This window comes from Dipodomys merriami, unplaced genomic scaffold, assembly GCF_024711535.1.
Source record: "Dipodomys merriami isolate MVZ:Mamm:240054 unplaced genomic scaffold, mDipMer1.0.p SCAF_9, whole genome shotgun sequence".
Taxonomy (NCBI): Eukaryota; Metazoa; Chordata; class Mammalia; order Rodentia; family Heteromyidae; genus Dipodomys; species Dipodomys merriami.
In genome coordinates, this window is record NW_027206512.1 from 63,188,250 (window position 1) to 63,211,706 (window position 23,457).

Genomic DNA, 23,457 nt, shown 5'->3' on the forward strand with positions numbered 1-23,457 from the left:
CAGGGTCTGTGAGCACAGCCTGGACACAACACTCTGCCACCTTCTTGTTAGGCAGGAAAAGAGGTGACAGACCACAGACACGGCTATCCTGTGATGGCCCACGGTGAGGCTGGGGGCCACAACTGACGCCTGGATCTGAGGTTTCCAGAGCCTTCTGAGACAGGCTGGGTGTTCTCTTTGGATGTCACACAGGCTGAACATCTGCTGTCCTCAAGTCTGGGGCCCTGGTACAGGCCAGGCATTAGGTACCAGAAGGCGGGGGCCCTGTGGGAACCCTGGCTCTTCTCTGAGGAGTTTCTCCATAGACTATCACGGCTCAGGGCCAGGGAATCCATGGGACAGGGTGTTCCCCGGCGAGGGGACTTGGCAGCTTGGGTCTCCACACTCTGCTCATGTCTTTCCACTTTGCTGACTTCACTGGAGTCAATTACAGCTATCATAACCTGCTCCATAAACCCTGTATCTGTATTCTCGCTCTGGAGCACACTGACTGACACACACAGCGGGTGAACCCTCAACGTTATGTGAATGTGTGCATGTGGGCTGTGAACGATCCCACTGAAGAACATGGAAAAGAACTCACGGGCACAGCATAACTCCTGCCTGACCCCCTGATCTGAAGACAACACATCATCACCGACAGCCGCCCCAGACCTGGTGGTAAATGCTGCGGACAGGACGGAGCAAAGAGAGGTGCAGATAGTACTGCGGTGTCCAGGCTACGCATAGCCCATCCAGCCCAGACCGAAGGCCACCTAGGAAACCAGCCAGGCAGCCAGAGAGCCCCCAGGGGCCCGAGACCCTGCAGGGAGCCTCCAGCATCAAGGTCAAGGTAGGTGAGGTCAAGGTAGGTGGCCAACCCCCCACAAGCCGAAGGGAGCATGGCGCGGGAAGGCTGTGTGAGGCAGCAGGGCTTATCTTACCCTTATCTCTTCCTCTGCTATTAGGGTGACGTGGGCTTGGAGCTCTGTTCGGTTCTAGAAAAAGAAAGGAGAAACACTTGAGTCAACCATGGGGTAATATTCTGGCTCCTTCCAAGTCAACGTGGCCGGGCAGGTTGCGAGCCGCTGGCTGAGGTCAGGCGGAGCGTGTGGGGGTCAGGGGGCCGCTTGAAGGCGGGAGGGAGGGGGCAGGCCTGTGGGTGGGACACAAGCGCCAAGTTCCCTGAAGAGTCACGCCGTGAGCCTGCAAGGGACCTGGCTGCTCCCCCCGGTGTGCCAGGCATGTCCCAGCCAGGCACCTGTACTCCGAGCATCTGCCTCCCAGAGGTGTGCGGACGCCCAGGTTCAAGTGCATACTCATTCTGACGCACAGATCCTCGAACCCCAACGCCCCAGGGACTGTTCCCACGCCCTCAATACTGCCCTGCCCAGAAGCACAGGAATGGAAAGCACGAGGGGGGGGCGTGTCACGCTGGTCATGTGGCAGCACCACACGGCATCCACCCCTCTCCCCGGGGAATGCAGCAGCGGAGGAACGGACGGCAGCACAGGGCGGTGGTGGAAGCCAGGCGGCCGGCGTGCACCTGCCCGTCCCTGGTCAGCCTTCTCACAGGGGCCTGGTATAGAACCGTCTGGACGCTGGAGCGGGAGGCCCCCTGGTGCACAGACAGCAGGCTGTGCAGCCAGAGCCATGGTGGGCAGGAGAGCTGGGCTACTCGTTCTAGTTACTACTGGAGGCAGGAGGACTGCCAGGACACAGGTCAGCATCCTTTACCCAAAATGTGTGTGACCAGCAAGCTTCCAGATTTCAGCTTCTTGGAATATTTGCCTATGCCTGTGTGTATCAGCACATAGCTGCAGATGTTTGCATAGATCTTATGGGTGGATGGGACTAAGTCTAAACACCAAATCATTATGACCCTGAGCGTCACTTTATACGGCACTTAAGTGCAACTGCATGCTGACTAGGACTTCTCACACCCAGACAGGTGTGAAACTTTCTACTCATGGTATCATGTTGGTGTCCAACAGATCTCAGAGTCTGCAGCACGGGGGGAGGTCTCGGGCTGGGCTTCCTGTTTGTAGCCTGGTCTTGAAGTCCATGAGCTCAGCAACCTGCCCAACTCCCAAGCCAGTGCTATGACAGATTTCTCCGCCTCCAGTGCTGGTCCGGCTGCTGAGGGAAAGAGGCAAGTCACCTGAAGCAGCAGGCGACCAAAGGAAAGCCTCCACGGACACCAAACTCCTAGGAGTCAAAGTTCAGGAGGGGCAGGCTTTTTGAAGCTGAGTCTTTACGGAGTGGATGACTGTGGAGCAGCCCCTGGGCTTTCTGGCCTGGCATCACGTCTGCTCCGGTGTATTTATGCCCGTGTGTGTCAGAACCTCTGGGATGGCTGCCTGGGGATTAATCCAGGGTCCCATTCTGTGGCATTTTGCGTTGCACAAGTTTATCTAGTGGCTCATCGTACTTGTCATTCTAGCTACTCAGAAGGCTGAGATCTGAGAATCACCATTCAATGCCAGCCTGGGGTAGAAAAGTCCATGAGACTCTGCTCTCCAGTTAATTACCAAAAATCAGAGGTAGAGCTTGGCTCAAGTGGCAGAGCATCAGCCTCAAAAGCTAAGTGACAGTGCCCAGGTCCTGAGTTCAAGCCAATATAGCACTAAGAGAAAAAAACATGTGAAGTCTATCTTCTGAAATAAGGTAACAAGTCACTGAGGCTACTAGCAGGGCAGAGAGGCCATACCCTTATTCCAGTGTGGTATCAGAGAGGGAGGGAGAGGGAGGGAAAGGGAGGAAGAGAAGAAGGAAGAAAGGAAAGAAGGGAGAGAGAAAGGGAAGAAGGGAGGGAGGGAGAAGGGAAGGAGAGAAAGAGGAAAAAAGAAAGAAAAGAGAAAAAATAAGGAAGAAAAAAGGAGGATGTATGGGAAGGAAGGAAGGAGGGAAGAAGGAAAGGAGAGAGGGAAGAAGCAGGGAGGTCAGGACGGCCCTTTGCCCTTACCTCCCTCGGCAGTGACAAGACAAATGAAAGTGAGACTAAATACCGGTGACAGGCTCTGGAAGGTGAGCCATGCAGGAAGACGCAGGCTCTCCCCAGCACCAATGGCTCCTGAGTCCAGTGAGGCGGTGTAGCTGACCAAGTACGAGTCTCCTACTGCTCAGAGAGAAACACCGGAGCATTAGGAAAAGGCCCGGCCCCACGCTGATGACCCCACCCCCACGGGACCACGCCCAATCTGACCACGCCCCCACCCAGCCACACCCCATCCCAGCAGTTCACCGAGCACAACCAGGCCTACAGCAAGAAGCCTGGAGATTTCATATACCTGGGTGAGGGGATTCTCGGAGTGGGTAACAAGAGGGTAAGCCAGCCACACCTAGCCGCTCCTGGATGCCCAGGCCTGCGCTGGCCCACTACCCCAGACAGGGCTGCCCTCTCCCAGCCCCAACCACCCACAGCGCCCCCCGCCCCCCCCCCCCCCCGCCCCAGGTGGCCTGTAAGCTTGAGGCAGCACAGCAGTCCTGGGATGGGCTGGTTGTTTTAAAAGTCCTGAAATGGTTCACTTAGCTTTGACCAAAGGACAAAAGCGAAGACAAGGAAGGCACGGTGACAAAGAGGTGACGATGGGAATAATCACCGGACCTGCACACACAGCATGGCCACTCCCTGCACTGCAGTACATTAGCTCTCCTGTCCACAAAGAGGAGGAGGGAGGTGGTGGACATGCTTTTCTGTAAGGTACAGGAGGAGAAACTGAGGCCAGGAGAGGTTGACTTACTTAGCAGCCAACTCCTCCCTCTCTGAACCACTATTTTCCTTAAAAGGCCTTGTTTCATATTCGTTTTAACTTTTGGCTGTGGTACTGTGGTTGACGTTCACCTCTGGAGCCTCGTCCCCACCCCTCTGCGCTTTTGTTTTCAGATAGGCTCTCCTGCTTTTCTCTCAGGCTGACCTACCCTTCCCCCCACCCCCCCAGCTCCTGAGTTCCTGGGATTATAACAGGCTTCTACCACCATGACACTGGCTTTAGTGAGAGAAAAGCATCTAATAATAATAGCACCCATGGGAAGTGGCGCTGTAGCTCAAGTGGTAGAGCGCTCGCCTTGAGCTGAAGAGTTGAGGGACAGCGCCCAGGCCCAGAGTTCAAGCCCCACGACCGACCAAAAATAAAAAAAAAAATTAAAAAAATAATAGCACCCATGAAGACAAGTTTCTCACCCCCCCCAGTGACTGTTTCCTCATCTGAATGTGAGCTATTGGCCAGGAATAAAGCGAGTCTCCGCCCCTAGCAAAATGGACTGTGTCATGGTAACACCTAGCTCCCAGAATTGGTTCTAATCCCTGCCTAACTAGCCAGTGATGGCTCGCCTCTGGAGGGAACCTGGGCAAGCCAACCCAAGCAGTTTGCAAACCCTCCAGGGTCCAACCAAGGCCCCCAAGACCCATGTGTTCAACGCTTGGGAGGTGGGGGGATACTTAAGGCCCAGACACTGGAGTGAGCCCTCCCAGGGGTCTGTGGGGTCCAGCCCTTTACCTTCCAATTATCTGTTATACACCAAATGGCTTTCTTCCACCACACCTGCTCCAGCCACAATGTGCCACCACCATAGCTCCAGAGCAAAGGAGCCAACCAGTCATAAACTAAAAACATCCACAAAGATAGGCCAAAACGAACCTTTCCTCATAAGTTGATTGCCTCTGGTTTGTTGTTACAGTAACAGAAAGCTGACTAACATACCAGAGAACATGCTTAAACATGGGTGAACACATCTAAACAGCATGTGAGCATGTTTCTTGAGGCTGTCCACCCACTCCTACCTCCGTCCAGTGCAACTCAAAACGAGCTGTCTTTCTTCCCAAGGGATGGGAATTTGAGTCATGAGGTTGGTGGTTGACACCAGGGAAACCCTACCATTCATAAAATAAAAATTGTGCCATGTGCCAGTGGCTCATGCCTATAATCCTAGCTACTCAGGAGGCTGAGATCTGAGGATCGCGGTTCAAAGCCAGCCCAGGCAGAAAAAGTCTGTGAGACTCTTATCTCTAATAAACCACCAGAATACTGGACGTGGCGCTGTGGCTCAAGTGGTAGAGCACCTACCTTGAGCTGAAGAGCTGAGGGACAGCGCCCAGGCCCAGAGTTCAAGCCCCATGACCAACAACAAAAAAGATTGCATCTCTAAGGCAGGAGCCATTGGCTCACATCTGTAATCCCAGCTACCTAGGAGGCTGAGACCTATGATCACCATCCAAAGCCAACCCGGAAAAGAAAAGCCGTGAGACACTTATCTCCAATTAACCAAAAAGCCAGAAGTGGTAGCGTGCTAGCCTTGAGCACAAAAGCTCAGGAACAGCGCCCAAGCCTGGGTTCAAGCTCCAGGTCCAACACAAAAGCAAAAAATAAAAACAAAATTTGAATCTACACTTGAAGAAAAACAGAGAGCTCTTTCCTAGAATCTCACTTCTGTCTAAGATAAGAAATAAGATTCTGAGCAGTAACCTGTGAACCGCACTAAGCAGATCCACCATGATGCTTGACCCTGTGACCCTGTGAACAGCTCACACCTCCAGCTCATATCTGAGAACCCCTATTTTTGACATCCCTGATGGGTGAGCGTAGCCGTTACCATGCAGAAACCTCTTCTTGAAAGCCTGGAGTCCATCCCCAGTCTTATTTCCAACTGACTCCCTGATGATGAGACCAGAAATGGAGTCCATGAGTAGCAGATCCGAGAGGTTGGTGGACACAGGTGTCCTGGTGTTGTTCACAATCAGTCGCACATGCAGGGTCTGTGACTCACTGGGCCCCGACACCTAGGACAGGAGGAGAGGGAAGGAGGGCACATTCCCCACGTGAGCACACCGGGTCTCAGAATGCCTGAGATGTTTATCAGGTTCCATCTGAGCTGCAAGCCCTTGGAGGGCCAAGAAGAAACACTGTCGAGAAACTGAGACCCAGACAGCGAATTACTCCTTCAGAAAATCGTGAAGGAAACAAAGATCCCAAGTGCACAACCATAGTCAGGTAGCTCACACCTGTAATCCAGGCTACTCAGAAGGCTGAGATCTGAGGATCACAGTTCAAAGCCAGCCCCAGCAGAAAAGTCTGTAAGATGTTTATCTCCAATCAACTACCAAAAAAAAAAGTCAGAAGTAAAGCTATGACTCAAGTAGTAGAGTGCTGGCCTTGAATGAAAGAGTTAAGGGACAGTGTCCAGGCCCTGAGTTCAAGCCCTAGTAGCAGCAGAAAAAAATAATACTAATAATTCAACTCTTTCCCCCCAAAAGCCCCTAATCCTAGAGTCCCCCAGACATTAGACCTCATTTCTTACACACTTATACACTTGGCAGGAGCAACACAGCCCAAGATTCATCACTATTTTTGTGTGCCAGTCCTGGGGCTTGAACTCAGGGCTGAGCACTGTCTCTGAGCTTGCTTTCTTTTTGTTTTTCCTCAAAACTAACACTCTTCCATTTAAGCCACAGCTCCACTGTTGGACTTTTACTGGTTAGTTGGAGATAAAGAGTTTCACAGACTTTCTTACTGGGTTGGCTTGGGATCTCGATCCTCAGATCTCAGCCTCCTGAGTCACTGGGATTACAGATGTGCGCCGCCCCGCAGACGGGCACATATTCACTCCCATCACTGCTTAATTTCTCTTCAAGTACAGGCCACTCATGGCAACTTACCAGCGCACATTTCTGAAAAGTCACTCCGGTGTCAGAAGGTCCTGGAACCTCACCAGAGGCATGACCATGCTACAGCGAAATACAGAAACCAAGAAAGTGAAACGCGGCATGGTTCACACCTTAATAAGGACACGGTATCAAGTGCTGGGTTACTGTTGTGCTTTGGCGATGCTGGGGGTTGAACTCAAAACTATATGCTTACTAAGCGGGTACTCTACCATGTGAGCCACTCCACCAGCTCTCAGTGTTCTGTGGGGGTTTTTTGGTGGGGGAGGCAGTTTGGCTGGTTGTGGGGCTTGAACTCAGAATCTAGACACTGCCCCTGAGCTTTTCTAGCTCAAGGCTAACACTCTTCAACTTGAGCCACATCACCACTTCCAGTTTTCTAGTGGTTAATTGGAGATAAACGTCTGGGCTGGCTTCAAATCACGATCCGAAGCTCTTAGCTCCTAAGCAGCTGGGATTACAGGTATGAGCCACTGGCACCCGGCTGTGTTGGTAATTTTTGATATGGGGTCTCTATCTATGCCCAGGCTGGTCTGGGCTGCCATCCTCCTGTTCCTGCTTCCCAGCATTGCTGGGACGATAGGAGCACACCACTGCCTGAAGCCGTCAGTTGAGATAAAGTCTTACAAACACTTATGCCCAGGCTGATATCAAACCACAAGTCTCTACACTGTGTCCCAAGTAGCTGGGACTATAGGCTTGATTCACTCCCTTAAACATGTTTTAAAAGAAAAACTAAGGGACAGTGCTACAAGCAGCACGCACACGCACACACACACACACACGCACACATACACACGCGCGCGCGCGCACACACACACACACACACACACACATACTACTTGTGACTTACCAGGCGCTGGGCTAAAGGAAACTCTCTCTTAACCAAGCTCTTCTGGGGCCACGGCGGCAGGAACACAAAGAAGGAATGGGTCCAGAGCCCAGGGGAGGCGGCAGAAGTCAGGGGTGAGGCGCAGCCTGCAGCTTCCTTGTTGCATTTCATTCTGAGTGGTCCTCCTGCTGCAAGACAGCCAAGCACACACTACGTAATGCAGAAAGGCCCTGAGGCCTGGGGTTAAACTCGAGGCAACACACAGAGCGCACAAGAACCTGGAAATAGTACACTGAGTAAGTGCTTACTCCAACAATGCTTGCATGAATGATGAATGAATGACTTGGTCTCTCTTTGCCAGGAACAAGAGACACTTGTGTGGGTGGGGAAGCCAAGGACTTAGGGGTGTCCCTTGAGGGGGAGCCCTCCTCTGAGTGTGTGCTGGCCACCAATCGACCCACTAGGCATGGGACGTTCCTGGGAATCAGACATTCCGTTCCTGGATCCTACTGGGCCTGCAGCCCACGAATGACAGAGCCAATCAAGTCCCCTTGCTTACAGCTAACGTTTCAGCTCATTTCTGACACCTGGTGTGATGAACAGGGGATGCCTCTAATCACAGAAAAGGTAGAAAAGGTCCAAGTGTGACCTTTTGGAAACAGGAGCTCTGCAGATGTGATTCAACCAGGGGCTGGGTGGGGATTTGGTGGGTGGTCCGGCTGGACGCCGAGTGTCAGGGAGAGACAGACAGGGACAGGACGCTGAAGCTGACTCCAAAGTGGGGGCGGGGCATGACCCGAGCGGTGCAGGGAATACAGCTGGAGACGCTAGAGAGGCCAGGCCACGGCCCTGCCCCGGAGGAGCCCTCCCTGTGGACACCCCGACTCTTGGCCCTGCCCCGGAGGAGCCCACCCTGTGGACACCCCGACCCGGCCTGCAGACTGGAGGAGAACAAATGCGGCTTGTTTAAAGCCAGGAAGTTTGTGAGATTTGTTGCCGCAGCAACAGCACACAAGTGCCCTGGCTGAGGCCCCCAGAAGCAACACTCACCTGCAAACCCCAAACCAGCACCTCCCACGGGCGGCCGGGTCACACAGCACAGGTCCTGGAAGTTCAAGGGCACAAAGAACAGACAACAGAACCCTGAGAAGTGGGCGGCGGCCACTGTCACGGCCAGCTGCCATGGGGACAGCTGCTCCTCTTGCCCAAGCACCCCCACGTAGCCCCAGAAAGTGAGGCACCGAAGCTAACAAAGTCACCCTCAGACACAGAGCTCCTAGGAGGCAGAGCAGAACTCGAACCCTGACCCTGGGCCCAGCTGCCACCACCCCACTGTGCCTGCTCCCCCTGTCCCCAGTCAGATGCGAGCTACAGGCTGCCACATGGTGGGACCCAGCCTCGGGTCCTCCCTCCTCGGTCCTCCTTCCACATCCTCCCTGATCCTCCCTTGTCCTCCCTCCCCGAGCCTCCCTCCTGAGGTCCTCCCTCCCGTCCTCCCTGATCCGGTCCTCCCTCCCGTCCTCCCTGATCTCGATCCTCCCTCTCCATCCTCCTCGTCCTCTCCGTCCTCCCTCCCGATCCTCCCTCCCCGTCCTCTCTGATCCGGTCCTCCCTCCCCGTCCTCCCTGATCCGGTCCTCCCTCCCCGGCCCGCCGCGCGCACAGCCGGCCCCTTCCCCGCTGCCCCCTCCCGTGGCCCCCGGCCCGCGCCCCGCTCACCCGCGCGCCCCGTCCGGAGGGCGGGTCCGGGGCGGGCGCGGCCGGGGGAGGCGCGGCGCGCTCGGGGGGCGGCTGCGCGCGGCGGGGGCGGCCCGGGCCTTCGCGGGGCCAGCCCGGGGCCCCCAGCGCCAGGGCCGCGGCCAGGACGCCCGCGGCCAGCACCCGCGCGGCGGGGCCGCCGGCGCCCGGGGCGCCCATGGCCCGGGACTCGGCGCTTCCGGACCCGGGCCCGCCCCGCCGCCGCGCATGCTCCGTGCGCGCCGCCGCCCAAAGTTTGCCCAACTCGGAGGCCTGGAGCGGGCGGGGCCCGGGCGCCCCGACGGGCGCGGGGCCGAGGAGGACCCGCGTGGAGGCTCGGGGACGGAGGCCCGACCCAGACTGCACGGGACTCCCTAGATCCCAACTCACCTCCCCCCACCCAGACACTCCCTGGTTCCAGGCGCTGGACCCCAGGTCTTCCCCTTGGGAAAGCGATTAGCAGGGCAGATGTGCGGGACAGGACAGCATGGGGCGGGGGTGAGGGGGCGACAGGAGGGGCGCACAGAAGACGGGCGCGGGGACTCAATTCCTGTTGGGGTTCAACGCCACCCAGGCCCGGCCCAGCAAGGCCGGCCCTAGATTGTGGGGTAACCCTGCGTTCCTGGGGAGCAGCAGAGCCGGCTGTCCTCCTAAACCCGCGGGGCCTGGAGCCCGGGAGGACACCTGCCTCCCCCTCTCCCCATCCCTGCCCCGGCCTCCTTCCTGAGCCCGCTGGGAAGAGGGGTCCGCTCCGTCTGGGGTCCGCTCCGTCTCCCAGCGCAGCCTGGCAGCCCTGCTCCCCTCAGGACAGATTTTTCCTGGCCTCAGACTCAATAGTGTCTGAGGGTCAGAGAATCTATCAGCCAATGCCCCCCCCCAGGGGAGGAGCTGCTGCCCCCGTCCAGGTGTCCTGGGGTCTCGGAGAGCTCCGAGCCCGCCTCACCCACAGGTTCTCTGCAAAGGCCCCTGAGACCACAGGGAGAGAACGCACTGATTAGACGTCCGAATTCCCCCTGCCGAAAGGGCCTGGGATGTGGGGGTTTCCCACAGGTGATCGCAGGAAGTGCTCAGACCCCACAGACTAACGCTGATTCTCAGTACCGAGCCAAGCCGCTCTCCATCTGTGAAAAGCGTTCCTAACAGACACTGAAGCTGCTTCTGCCCGCCATCTCTGCCTCCACATGTCTGCCATTGTTCTGAGCCTTCTCTCCAGTTACTTTTGCAATCACCACAGGGTCCAGGAAGGACAGATGGACCTGTAACGTTTTCATGACAAAGGACTAACACCGACCCCGAAGGAACAGCAGAGCCCTGCAGGACAGATTATTCACAAGTGAGGATAATTAGCAGTCATGATCAGGCTGCACCCTGGAACCAGAAGAATCATCTTCTGCGTACCTGACCACCCCTCAAGTTGATGCTAGGGGCTTCTCCGGGACCTAGAAGAACCAGAGCTGAGCTAATGACCACTTGCCAGGCCTCACCTGTAACTGGGGCTCTTCAACCATGCCACGCTGCACCCGACCCGAATTCCTCCTCTCCTTACATCTAATGCTCACGGCCTGTACCCGGGAGACCGGTTAGAGACTGCTGAAGATGTAGTAAAGCCGTCTTCCCCCGGCATAGCCGCATCCCGAACTGCACGGTTCTCGGCCTATTTCCTATTATATTTCTGATCACTTTTACACCACTTTTTTGTCTTGCCTGAATTCTTTGCCTGGAGAGCTGCAAGGATGGAGGTGGGTGGACTTCAGCTTCTTAGCCTCTGGGTGTGAGGCTGGCTCTCCCGGAGCAGGCGGGACACTGCCAGGATGGAGACAAAGATAACAAAGATCACAAGGGAACAAGTTCAGAGGCAAAAGGTCTCTGGGCAGGGCTGGGGGGGGGGGCTGGCCGCGGGGCTGGGCACTTCAGGGAGCTTCTTCCTGAAGTGAGGGCCATTTGCATCCTCCACCCACCGCACCCCCGGCCTGGGGAGACAGGGAGTGAGAACTCAAGGTGTCCCCCCCCCCCGCATCGCCCCCAGAGGCCCCAGGCCAGGCTTACACCGGGACCCCTGGCCTGGAGCCGCCCCTGGAAGGCGCGTCCGGCCGGGCATGCTCAGTGCGCGCAGAGCGGGCCGGGGAGCAGAAGGGGGGCCGCAAAGTTTGGGGCGGGCGGCGCTGGCTCCTCCCTCGGCTCCGGGAGGAGGGAAGGGCCCGGGGGGCGGGGGAGGGCGGGAAGACGACCGCCAGGACCGGAAGGTCGGGAGCGCACGGCCCGGGGCCCCCGGGGCTCGGCGCGGTGGGGCGCGGGTCCGCGGCCCGGCGCCCCGATGGCCCGCGGCGCGGCGGCCTGCGCGGCCGAGGCGCGGCTGCGGCTGGGCCGGGACGCCGTGCGGCCGCTGCCCGCGCTGCTGGTCCCCGCGCTGCTGCTGGGCGCCGCGCTCGGCCTGGGCCTGGGGCTCTGGCTCGGCGGCCGCGCCCGCCGCCCGCGCCCGCGCCAGGTGGGTCCCCGGGCGGGCGGCGTGAACGGGGCGCGCGGGGCGCCCTCCTCTTCCTCCGCGGGGGCCCTGCGCCCCGTGCCCCCGGGGGCGATGGCCTGCCTGGCGCGCGGCCGCCCCGGCCTCCCGGGAGAGTCACGGGCAGAGCCTCGGGGGCTCCGGCCTGGGGCCTCGCACAGGTGTCTGCTGAATGCTACCCTGCCCGCTGATCTTGACACCCCTCCCCGGGCCTCAGTTTCCCCGTCTGCAGGACCAAGTTTGGGTACAGTGCTAGCAGAGGCGCCCGGGCTCCCAGGAGTGGGCAGAGGGGGGCTGCCCAGGAGCCCAGCCCTGCCTCGGATTTTTCCACTCACCAAACCAACTTTTGTTGGGAGCAGGGGCTGGATGGCGTCTGGGTGGGCGGGGGGGGGGGGGGGGGGGGGAGCAGGGGCTGGATGGTGTCTGGGTGGGCAGGGGGAGATCTGGCCGCTGCCAGTTGAAGGAGTCGCAGGGTGAAGCAAAAATTAAAAAGGCCTGAGATGGAGAAAGCCTTTATCCGCCACAGGGCACTGAAGCAACCCCACCCATGTGCCCATTTCGCATACAAGGAAACTGAGGCACGGAATCCAAACAACAGATGTGGATCCCCAAACCACTGTGTTCTGTGAGGACCAGGGTTCTGGGTGGCCCTAGCTCAGGTCAGCCCGGCCTAGTCTGTTCTACGCAGCCGCCCTGTGGGTCGCGGGCGTGCGGGATCCTGGCCGCTCTCACTCTTCAGCGCAGGACGGCGGAGGCTCTGGGGTCCCATCGAGGCAGGACCCCCCACCCCTGTGTGTCTGAACCCTAACACCAGAGCTTGAGTTGGCCATACCTGGCGGAGTGGTCTGCAGAAATCCCATATGGTAGAAGTCAGCCTAGGCTAGCCCCTGAACCAGCCGGTGTGGCTTGGTCACCCCAGTTGGACAGAAATTCAAGTTGGAAAACACTTTCCCTAGAATTTAAAAGGCATTTAAAGAAAACTTTCCTTCTGACTTCCAAAGCTGGTGTTGAGCAATTTGATTCATTCTGAAGCTTGGTGCTCTGCACAGTTTCTTTTCCTTTTGTCCTTCTGGAGCTCCCCCTCCCTCCTTTTGTGGGTCAGTACTGGGGCTTGAACTCAGAGCCTTGACACTCGACTATTTTGAGCTACACTTGCACTTCTGGCTTTTTGGTGGTTAGCTGCAGATGAGAGTCTTATGAACTTTCCTGCCCAAGCCGGCATCAAATTTCAATCCTCAGATCGCAGTCTTCTGAGTAGCTAGGCCTGCAGGTCTGAGCCTCCAGGGTTCTTAAAGACTCTTCTCTCTATCCTTAGTGAGGGACAGCACATCAAGGTGCGTCTTGGTGGCCCTGCTGTTTGTCACTGTGCTGGACGCTGACCAGATCTTTCAGCCTGGGAACTTGTTTGCTTGGTTTCTTAGAGGATTGTTTTATATGTTCTCTTGTTTCTTCCTTTCTCTTTATTTCTTACCATGTTAAGGTTGGTTTGGGCCTCTGAGGGAGGATGGGGAATCAGTTGTGAGGCGTGATCTCGGGGCCTGGGCACTGTCCCTGAGCTCTTTTGCTCAAGGCTTGTGCTCTACCACTTTGAACCACAGCTTCACTTCTAGTTTTCTGGTGGTTCATTGGAGATAAGAGTCTCACAGACTTTCCTGCCTGGGCTGGCTTTGAACACTGATCCTCAGATCTCAGCCTCTTGAGTAGCTATGATGACAGGTGTGAGCCACTTGCACCTGGCTCTGAGGGTTGTATTTTCTTTCCAGTATTCCATCTGTTTTCTTTGTTGTTGATACTACTATCTGGAAGACTTTTCTCAACTTTATACTTGTAAGTGTTTTTTGTTTTTTATTTTATTTTAAATAACAGTGTTCAATTGTGTTCAAGAGTTCTTGCTCCGGAATCCTGTCTGGTTATAACTGCCCTGCTGTTCTTGCTTTGTGAATAGAGGACGTGATAATTGTTGATCGCTTGTTTTACGTCTTCCCTGTTCATGTCTGCTTGCTTGCCTGCCTTTTCCTTCAGTTTGCTTTGCGTTTTGCTCTTTTATGTTAGAATCTGTCCTTGTGTGACTGGTGATTCCTGACCCCACTTGGAAGTGGGGCACATTGCAGGGCAGCTTCTCGGGAAAGTGATCCTGGCCATCTTGAAGAACACATTTCAGACCCCCAGATGGCTGCGGAGGCCAGAGAGGCAGGCCGGGGTGGCCACTGGCTGGGCCAGTCGTCCGGCGGACTCTTGGAGGGACTCGGGCTGCTGGGCTTCAGGTCCCGTGTCTCCTTTTGTGCTTCAGAAGGACAATGCGCAACGGCTGCTCAAGGACTTGGAGCCGGACGTGCCGAGCCCGCTGGAAGCGAGCACCCCACCCAGGAGACGCAGGAGAGAGGCGCCCTCGCTGAGGATGGAGGGGGCTCTGGTAAGCCTGTGTCTGTGTGTCTTTGGGGCGTGTGTCAGGCATCCCACTGGTGACCCGCGTGTTATGTCTCCAGACCAACACGTTTGTTTCCCCCATAGGCCTGCCAGGTGTTGTTCACATGCAAGCAAATGCACGTGTTCAGCTTCAGGCTGGTGAGTGCGCCAGGTGCACACATCCTGTCAGAGGTGACCCCAGGTCCGGTCATCACCCCGGGCTGGTTTTGAACACGGGATCCTGTGCCTGCGAGAGCGGTGCGGGGAGCCTCTGCTGTTGCCCAGCTGTGGGGCTGTTCATCACCCGCTCTCTGCGGTGCAGATGCACTGCGTGATCGCTCACTGTGTGATCACTTACTGCATGATGGCTCACCGCGTGATCGTGTAGAAACCCAGGTGGCCATTGGCTGACCAAGGGCGAGGGAGATGCAGCATGTCTACACAAAGGAATATTACTTGGGCATAAAAAGAAACAAAGCTAATACACACTGATTATATGCGGATCCTCGGCACTGCCGTTTGAGTTCTGTATAGATGAGTAGATATGCTAAGTATGAGTTCCGTCTGGATGAGTAGTTGTGCTAAGTGATGAATTCTGTGTGGGTAAGTACTTATGCTACGTGATGAACTCTGTAGGGGTGGGTGGTTAACGCTAGGTGAGGAACCTTCTATTACAGGGAATGTTTCGTGGGAGGGTTCCACGGGAAGCATTCCAAACTGGAAAGTTTATGTGGACAGAAAACAGATTCACGGTTGGTGGTCAGGGGTTGGGGTGGGAAAGAGAAGGCAGGTGATTTCTGAAGGCTTTCTTTCCCTCTCTGCCATAATAAGAGTTCTAACTCGGGGCCTTGCAGTAGGTGGCCGCCTCTCTATCACTTGAGCCACACCCCAGTCCTTTTCTCTTTAGTTATTTTGGGGGGCAGGGTCTTGTGTTTTTTGGCCTCAGACTAGAATCTTCCTACCTGTGGTCTCCTGAGCGGCTTGGATGGCAGGCAGGCGCCACCACACCCAGCTTAGTTGCTGAGGTGGGAATCTCACTAACCTTTCCTTCAGACTGGCTTTAAATTAAGATTCCCCCATCTCAGCCTCCAAGGAGCTGAGATTATAGGCATGAGCTAGCACAGCTGGCACAGGGGTTTCTCTTGAATACAACAAAAACGTGTAAAATCCACCCCTGTGAAGGGATTAGAAAACGGTGTGCCAGCCCCAGGCACTGCTATAGGAATTCTGTCCCAACAGAAGTAGTCGGAAGAAAAACAGGAATGCAGTGGCACAGGCCGGGAAGAACTCTGGCCTTGGCATCAGCATCAAAGCCAGGCCTGCTCACGCACGTGTGCTGTCACAGCTCCTTGTCTTTGTGAGCTGTGGTCATGGCTTCCTTCAGTGTTAGCAAGTTGTGTCCCTCCCGGGGGGTCCTCCGTTCCCAAAGTCCCGGAGACTCTGCCAGCATGGCTGACTCCCAACCCCGGGGTTACCAATTCTCAGCTCACCCCGAGCCTCTCCTTGCCTGGTAATGTTTCACCTGCGGCTGCTTCACTCCATCGAGCAAAGGCCTGTCCACAAGCTAATGATTGGCCAGAGGTTAAGGAGCTGCCTGTGTGGGGCTAGCCCCCGCCTTCTGCAGATGCCCTGTGCTCCCCACTGTTTGGGGGTGAGTCCAGCCATGACCCACCCGTCCTCCGGCATGGAAGAGGAGCCCTGGGCTGAGCCCCCGAGGCCTGACTGACTAGGCTGAGCTCTGCTTGAGGAATATGGTTCTGTGGTGAAAACCCACAGGAAGTCCCGAGAGCTCTGAGGGCTGTGGTCAGGGACTCCAGTCTGCAGACCTGCCGGGGTGGGGTTCTGAACCCCATGGAGGCCTTCCTGTCTCTCTGAGAGACACCCCTAGACACACACACACTCTTACACAGCCACCGGTCTTCTGAAGACTGGCGTTGCTTCGGCTGAGGCTTTACCTTGTAAACCCACTCTGTGGTCAGTTTTCTGAATAGCTGTGTTGCCCAGGAAAGGGGCGGGGGAGCAGGATGGGACAGGGAAGATGGTGGTAGTCAGTGGGTCTTGCCAGACAGTGACAGATGTCACTGCCTCCTGTGGTCCTTCATCTCCAGCCTCAGGCCTGTGGCCTGCAAGAGGTCAGGGTGGAAGGGAGACGCGCCCACGGGTGGTGCCCCGCCCAGGCAGGACAGTCCAGCCCCCCTCCCAGGTTCTGTCTCCCCAGTGCTGTCTCCACAGGTCTAAGAGGCTGCACTCACCTTGTCTTAGACTTCCCACAAGGTTACTTTGCTTCCTTTGCTTCCTGTGGGCCTCTAAACCATAGTGGTTTCATTCCCAAGTGCCCTCATTTGCATTTTGACTGACAGGTGGTGCAGCCAATCCTGAAGCGGCCTCCTTCAGTCTTCCTGCTGCTCTTCATCTAGGTCCCTTTGAACCAGAAGCACTTCAGGAGGAAGCTGTGGGTAGAGGGGGAGAGGAGAAGGTGTGTGGGGTGCCCTCAGGTCCCAGGGAAGCCCAGAAGGGGTAAAGATGAGCCATAGAGGAAGCTGCAAGCTGGAACCACTCTCTTCTTCACTGAGCCTCAGTTTCCCCTCTGTGAAATGGGCATGCTCCGGATGAGCATTCCCGGAGAATGAGATCCCATAGGCAAATCTGAGGGCCGAGGCCCCTTGGGGGGTGGGAGGGGAACCACCCTGCCGTTGACCAGGCCTGGGAGGTCAGGTTAGTGGCACTGGGGACTCGGTGGTGATGAGATCCCTCGTGTCTGCCTTGCGTGAGACACAGCAAAGCGACACCCCAGCTTCCCTCCTGAGCACCCCTTCCCTCTGCCTTGCATGGCTCTTATTCTGGTTCTTATTCACTATTGTCATGAAGCAGCCATTCTGGTGTCAACTTCGGCAGACAAACCTGCAGCCAGAAAATCCCAAGTTCAAGGCCCAGTTCCGCTTTGACTAGTGGTGTGGCCTCAGGTGCCCAGCTTGGCCTGTCTGGGAAGCAGAGATTATTGTTCCTGTGGTCAGGTCCTTGGAAGCTCAGCCCACTGCTGGTCTTCCTGCATTCTTGTCATCTAAGACTGGTTTTGTGGTAGAGAGCAGACAAGAACTCATGGTTCCTATTCATGCATTAATTCATCCATTCCTCCATCCGTCCATCCATCCGTCCATCTGTCCAGCCATCTGTCTGTCCATCCATCCATCTCTCCATCCATCTGGACACCTATTCATCTATCAATCTAGCTATTCACTTACTTGTCCATCTGTGTATCTACCCACCTGTCCACCCATTTATCCATCTAGCTATCAGGGTCAATAGGAATGGAGACTAGACTAAAAGATGGCTCAACAACAGCACAGATTTATTCCAGAGAGAACCGGGGGGAGGGGAGGGGTGGCTCCGGCCAAAGCTGTTGGCTCAGGGCTAGGGCACTATAGTGGGTAGAGCTGTCTGTCTAGTGGAGGGTTTACGAAAGTAAATGATAGTGAGGCAGATAGCATGTGAAACGCATCCCACGTGGAGAAAGGTAGGGAGGAGGGTGGGAGTGTCTGTTCAAAGCTCTGCTCCGTTCAAAAGGCAGCCGTAATCCCTGTTGGCCTGCACCAGCCAGGGTTTACACCAGAGAGAGCAAGGCAGGTGTGTTCAGAAAGCCAGGCATCGGTCTGGGGCCTCAAGATAAGGACCCCTGGCTATCTGGACCTGACACCATCCACCCATTTGTTTCTACCTATTCAGGCACTTGATTCACATCTGAATCTGTCCATCCATCTGTCCATCCCTTCAGCCAGGCTCTAATGAGCCTATCACAGCCCCTTCCTGCAGCTGCTCTTCTCCCATTGAAATCTACCCTTTGGAAACTCCTGGCAGTTTGTCCTTCATTTTTCTGAAAGCCTGTCTGCCATTTCTTCTCTGTCCCCTGCAGGAGCAGGAGCTGCCTTTCAACAGCAATATCACCGAGTTTGCGCTGAGGGCCAGAGTGGTGTACCCCATCAATCAGAAGTTCCGGGTGAGAGTTTTCAGTGTATCTTAGAGCTATGATGAATTTGGCAGCGTGTTAGAGATTCACGTGGGAGTGGGGGGACGTGGGGGGATTCGATGTGCCATTTGGGGGCCATTTGAGCGTTCTATGTCAGATCATTTTCTCAGGGGTTACCTCGGGGGTGTGGAATGGAGCAGATTGGGAAAGCCACTCTGTTCTGTGCTGTTGGGGCAGATCTGACTCATGACAGAGCACAAACTAAGAAAGAAGTAGGCCTTTGGGAGGCTGATGGCTCATGCCCATAACCCTAGCTACTCAGTAGGCTGAAGATCACGGTGCAAAGCCAGCCTGGGCAGGAATCGTAGCCTATGAGATGCTTATCTCCAATTAACCATCAAAAAGCTGGAAGTGGATCCGTGGTGCATGTGGTAGAGCACTAACCTTGAACAAAAAAGCTCAGGGACAGTGCCCGTGCCCTGAGTTCAAGCCCCAGGACCAGCACAAAAAGAGCCAGGTGCTGGTGGCTCACGCTTGTACTCCTAGCTGCTCAGGAGGCTGAGGTCTAAGGATTGCAGTTCAAAGCCAGCCTGGGTAGGAAAATCCGTGACACTCTTACCTTCAGTTAACTACCAGAAAACTGGAGGTAGTGCTGTGGCTCAAGTGGTAGAGTGCTAGCCTTGAGCTGAAGAGCTGAGGGACAGCGCCCAGGTCCAGAGTTCAAGCCCCACGACTGCCAAAAAAAGGAAAAAGAAAAAGGAAGGCGGTGGGGAGACTAGACTAGGCTAGACGCGGGCGGCACTGATGCTGGGGTTCTCCATGCAGGGAGCAGCTCCCCGTGCTCCACCCCCATGTGGGCGGAGCTCCTTGTAGGTGCTAGGACCAGTGGGATGTACGGAGGGCTGCCTGGAGGGGGAGGCAGAGGGTCTAGCCTCCTGGGGGCAAGTGCAGGGACTGTGGAGCGGACTGGGGCGTGGCCGTGGTCTTGGGGCGGCGGCTCACGCCCTCAGCGCGCTGTGGTAGAATCACCAGGATGCTGGGCAAGGAGTCCCCGCCCTGAGCCCTGACTGTGCCGCTCTGGGCCTCAGCCTCTGGCCGACGGCTCCTCCAAGCCTTCCCTGCACCAGACCCTGAAGCAGGCGGCGTTACCGCACCAGCCCGCGGAGGCCTCCCCGGCCAGCAGCCTGGGCAGCCTGAGCCAGGCGGAGAAGGGTGACGGCAGCTCCTCGTCTCTGCACTCGGTCACCAGCGATGACAGGGTGCTCAGCCGCGCCCTGCTCCGCGTGGGCAGCTTCCCTGAGGTGCTGGCCAGCGAGAGGTGAGGCACGCCGCAGGAGGGCGGGGCTCCCACGCTCAGAGCCACCCGTGTTTGAAGGCCGGAACAGAGAAGTTAAGTGACCCAGGAGCAGACAGACAGCAGCCCAGCATCAGAGCTGGAGCAGCAAGCCGTTGGTTGCTCACTGAGCATTGCTGATCACCCTTGACGTTACAGAGTCAGACCAGAGCCCTAAGACGAGGCGATCAGGGACCTCGTGCAACCACTGCCAGGCCTGTGTGCAAGGTCACAGCACTGTGCAGGTGCTGGTGGCAGAGTACTGGGAAGACTCCTCAGTGCTGTGCTGGGTTACTTCCCAAAGCCGGGAGATCCAGCCAGGTTCCCGGAGCACCACTATGCCCCTGGCACCCAGCAGGGGGAGCCTGGCCAGTTTGGTGATCAACAAATACTGATCAGTGAATGAATGAATCCCTGGGGCTATTAGCTTCCTTGGGAGCCAATTCTGCTGTCTCTCCCGTTTCACCAACAAGAAATGGAGACCCAGAGTGGCTGAGTGACTTTCCCAAGCTCACGCAGCCAGTGAGTGATGGAGCCACCTAGCACCACCAAAACCCCTTTTCCCAATAACCAGATTCCCATCCAGAGCACCGCTGAGCCCACAGCAGCGCTGGAGAGAGGGCCTGGCCCCGGCGGCCTCACAGTCCAGGAGTCCAAGGGGTGCTTGACCCAGGGGCTCCGGAGTGGGGAAGGGCCAGGCCTTAAGCCTTGGGCTTGGCAGCCTGAAGGCCAAGCCCTGCCTGGGTGGGGCTGGGCTGGCCCTGGTTTTCAGCCAGGTCGCTGGTCAAGGGCATCACCCAGGAAAGACAGGCCCATGGGGGGCTGGGAAGGGCAGGCTCTCCCCCTCCCTGTCTGATGCGGTCCATCTTCACACCCCCCAGCTGTGTCCCCCACTCACGGCGGGTCCCCGGCATCTCTCTGGTCCCTGGTGGGTATGGGCAACGGGGCAGTGGACACGTAGAAAGCCCACGTGGGGCCTGAGGGGGGTGGCCGTGTTCTGATGTCTCCTGATTGCCTCTCTCCACGGCGCAGCGCGGACACGGACCTGTGTGTCCACAGCCTTCACTTACAGGACTTGATGCGTGTGGACGCGGCGCTGAGGCGGGAGAAGCACGCGGTAGGTGGGGAGGATCGCTTTCCGGTCCTGGGGACCCTGAGATGCCTGGACACAGGCCTGGGTGATGGGGGGGGTGCAGGGCTGTGGGGGAGCGTGGAGGGAGCATGGGGGAGTCCAAGCATGGCGCTCGGGCCGCAGGTCCTGAGGGAGACCAAGTGCAGCCTGAATCCTCTTCAGAGGATTGGCAGCTGGCCTGATGATTATGCCCACTGCTTTTATTGAGTGCCTACTAAGTGCTAGGGGTGTGTGTGTGTGTGTGTGTGTGTGTGTGTGTATTGAGTGCCTAAGTGCTAGGGGTGTGTGTGCATGTGCGCGTGTGTGTGCATGTGTGTGCGTGTGTGTGTGTATTGAGTGCCTATTAAGTGCTAGGGGTGTGTGTGTGCATGCGTGCGTGCGTGCGTGTGTGTGCGTGTGTATGTGTGTGTGTGTGTGTGTGGTGATTCTGGGACTTGGACTCTGGGCGTCACACTCCCTTGGCTTTTTTCACCCAAGGCTGTCACTCTACTACTTGAGCCACTTCTGGCTTTTTGCTAATTAATTAGAGATAAGAATTGTCTGGACTGTTCTGCCTAGGCTAGATTCGAACCTCAATCCTCAGATCTCAGCCTCCTGAGTAGCTACAATTTTAGGCATGATCCACCAGCGCCCAGCTGCTGTGGATAGGAAGTGGACGGTTACAGTTAGTCTTCACCATGATTACCCCTACTTTATGGAGGAGAAGCCGGTGCCCCAAGCTTCACCCCCCGAGAAGACTGAGTGAGCGAGCAGTCTGCTCCCCCTGGTGCACAGTCTGTGACGGTCAGAGAGGAGTAGGGACAGGAAACGGAGGGAAAGAGAGTGACACAGACAGGCAGGCAGACAGATGACCAGAAGGACACCGGACACCGTGGTGATAAACTGCCAGAGAGGCAGACCTGGGGTCGCCTGACCAAGTTCGGCTCAGAACAAGCGCTGCGCTAGATGCCCTCGCTCATGCTGGGATCTGAGACACAGATCTGAGACGCTTCCTCTACCAGCACCCGGCCCAGAGCCACCACACAGGCTGCTGTCCCTGGGGCAGAGTGGGGCTGTTCTCCCAGAGCCCTGTGCTCCCCCAGGGGGGAGGGGGAGGGACCCCAGCCTCCATTCTCAGGTCCTCCCTGCTGGTGAGCAGAATGATCCTGGCTGACTCGACAGAGCAGCCTTTTCTTAGTTCATTTTCCAGGTAGGGTGTTTCACTCATGCCCAGGATGATAGAGAATCAAGATCCTTCCAACTCTCCCGTTCAGCTGGGAATACAGGTATATACCACCACACCTAGCCTGTATGAAGCTTGCCTGGCAAGTACAAGGCCTTGAGTTCAAAACCCTAATAGAGAAAGAGAGTGGGAGAGAGAAAGAGAGGAAGGACGGACGGACGGATGGACGGAAGGAAGGAAATGCAATACATGGTAGGCCACTATCATGATACATTATATGAGGTCTTTTCTTGTAGCAAAAAGTATTTGGGGGGTGGGGTGGACAGACCGTTGGTTACACCTTTCTTTGTTAACTTCCCTTCTGAAAATAGATGTTTATCCAGATTTTAAAAATGTGCCTCGTAGACCTCCTTCCTAAGAAGAAGTTTGATGATGAACTGTGCCAGACGATTCTTTCAAAGCAAGAACGTGTGAGTGTGTAACCTCCCAAGGCAACTTGGAAACAGTTTCGTGCAAAAAAGTACGATGTGGCAGCATTTATGTTACAATGAGGTGTAGAAGTATATGTATGTATAAGTGAGTGTAAGAAGAAAATTTGAAGGAAAAAACACAGGCTATTAGGACTCACAGCTACTACATAGTCACAACCCGAGGGTGTTACTCAGTGCAAGGAGCAAGGCTATTTGAAAGGTAAAATGTGTTCAGTGATTGTCACTCACCATCTTGCATTACTTGGACTTGACTCTTTCCAGTGTGGAAAGAACTAGAAAACGGCTCTGGAGAGAACCGCTTCCCACTCTCCCTGTTGGTGTTTGGAGAAGCCTCTCATAGGACCCCAGGTTCCTTCCTGAGTTCCAGACGAGTCCATTGATAGCGTGAAAGAGACAGATGTAGCAATTCTGCTCGCTCCGTTACGGCCGAGGTCGTCTGGAAGGATGTGGCCTAGAGGTGCAGTGGTCACCAATAGCTTTCTTTTTTGTGTTTTCTGTTGTTGTTCAAGGCTAGCGCTCTACCCCTTGAGCCACACCTCCGCTTCCAGCTGGTTAACTGAAGAGAAGAGTCTCTTAAAATTCCCTATCTCAGCCAGCTTCAAACCACAGTCCTCAGATTTCAGCCCCGAGAAGTTAGGATTACGGGAGCCTCCAGCCCCCAGCACCGTTGGCTTTCCAGTACTGAATGCCGGCATTAGCCCAATTCCCTGTGTGGACACCAGCCAGGCTTCCCACATGAACAGGGCCTTTGCTGCCCACACTGCTCTGAGACCACAACAGAGCAATGGCCTTCTGAGAGGGCTGCATCCAGAGATGAAAGGGCGGGGAAACTGTCACCACAGCCACTTCCTGTGCTTGAGCCCACCAACCAAATACATTCTTCCCTCCCTGGTGTGTAGTGTGTATTGTTTCCCTACAGAAACCAGATGAGTAGGGAAGAAACTCGCTCCCAAGCCCACCCCTCACGTGATGATATTTTCCAGGTCTTTACAAGGGTTGAAATACATGATTTGGTTTTCTGTGTTTTTTGTTTGTCTGGTTGGCTGGTTTTGGGTTTGTTTGGGTTTGTTTTGTTTTGTTTTGCCAGTATTGAGGCTTGAACTTAAGAGTTTCCCTCTATGCCTTAACCTTTTTCTCAAGGCTGGTGACCTTACCACTTAAGCCACAGCTCCACTTTTTAGCTTTTATGGTGGTTAATTGGAAAGAAGATTCTCAGGGACTTTCCTGCCCAGGCTGGCTTTGAACTGTGATCCTCAGATCT

General features: G+C 55.9%; 2 protein-coding genes across 8 annotated transcripts in view; one reads left to right on the forward strand and one right to left on the reverse strand.

The window, feature by feature from the left end:
- The window catches only part of Evc2 (EvC ciliary complex subunit 2), a 55,191-nt gene extending 44,398 nt beyond the window's left edge, over nt 1–10,793 (reverse strand). Inside the window, exons 1-7 of one of the 3 annotated variants that reach the window (XM_070012947.1) lie at nt 10,693–10,793; nt 8,523–8,577; nt 7,494–7,657; nt 6,635–6,703; nt 5,572–5,758; nt 2,988–3,097; nt 924–977 (exon numbers count right to left, since the gene is read on the reverse strand). In XM_070012947.1, coding sequence (XP_069869048.1) covers nt 924–977; nt 2,988–3,097; nt 5,572–5,758; nt 6,635–6,703; nt 7,494–7,657; nt 8,523–8,577; nt 10,693–10,716 — 663 coding nt within the window. In that variant the 5' untranslated portion in view covers nt 10,717–10,793. Of the gene's footprint in view, nt 1–923; nt 978–2,987; nt 3,098–5,571; nt 5,759–6,634; nt 6,704–7,493; nt 7,661–8,522; nt 8,578–9,190; nt 9,250–10,692 lie in introns of those variants that run through there. The other 2 variants (XM_070012946.1, XM_070012948.1) reach the window with 2 other exon arrangements.
- Nucleotides 10,794–10,889: 96 nt separating this feature from the next.
- Evc (EvC ciliary complex subunit 1) overlaps nt 10,890–23,457 on the forward strand; it is a 32,593-nt gene continuing 20,025 nt past the window's right edge. For 3 of the 5 annotated variants that reach the window (XM_070012949.1, XM_070012951.1, XM_070012950.1), the window contains exons 1-6: nt 11,523–11,693; nt 13,999–14,121; nt 18,025–18,108; nt 19,167–19,396; nt 20,444–20,528; nt 22,077–22,175. In XM_070012949.1, the coding sequence (XP_069869050.1) occupies nt 11,523–11,693; nt 13,999–14,121; nt 18,025–18,108; nt 19,167–19,396; nt 20,444–20,528; nt 22,077–22,175 (792 nt within the window). Of the gene's footprint in view, nt 10,948–11,522; nt 11,694–13,998; nt 14,122–18,024; nt 18,109–19,166; nt 19,397–20,443; nt 20,529–22,076; nt 22,176–23,457 lie in introns of those variants that run through there. The other 2 variants (XM_070012952.1, XM_070012954.1) reach the window with 2 other exon arrangements.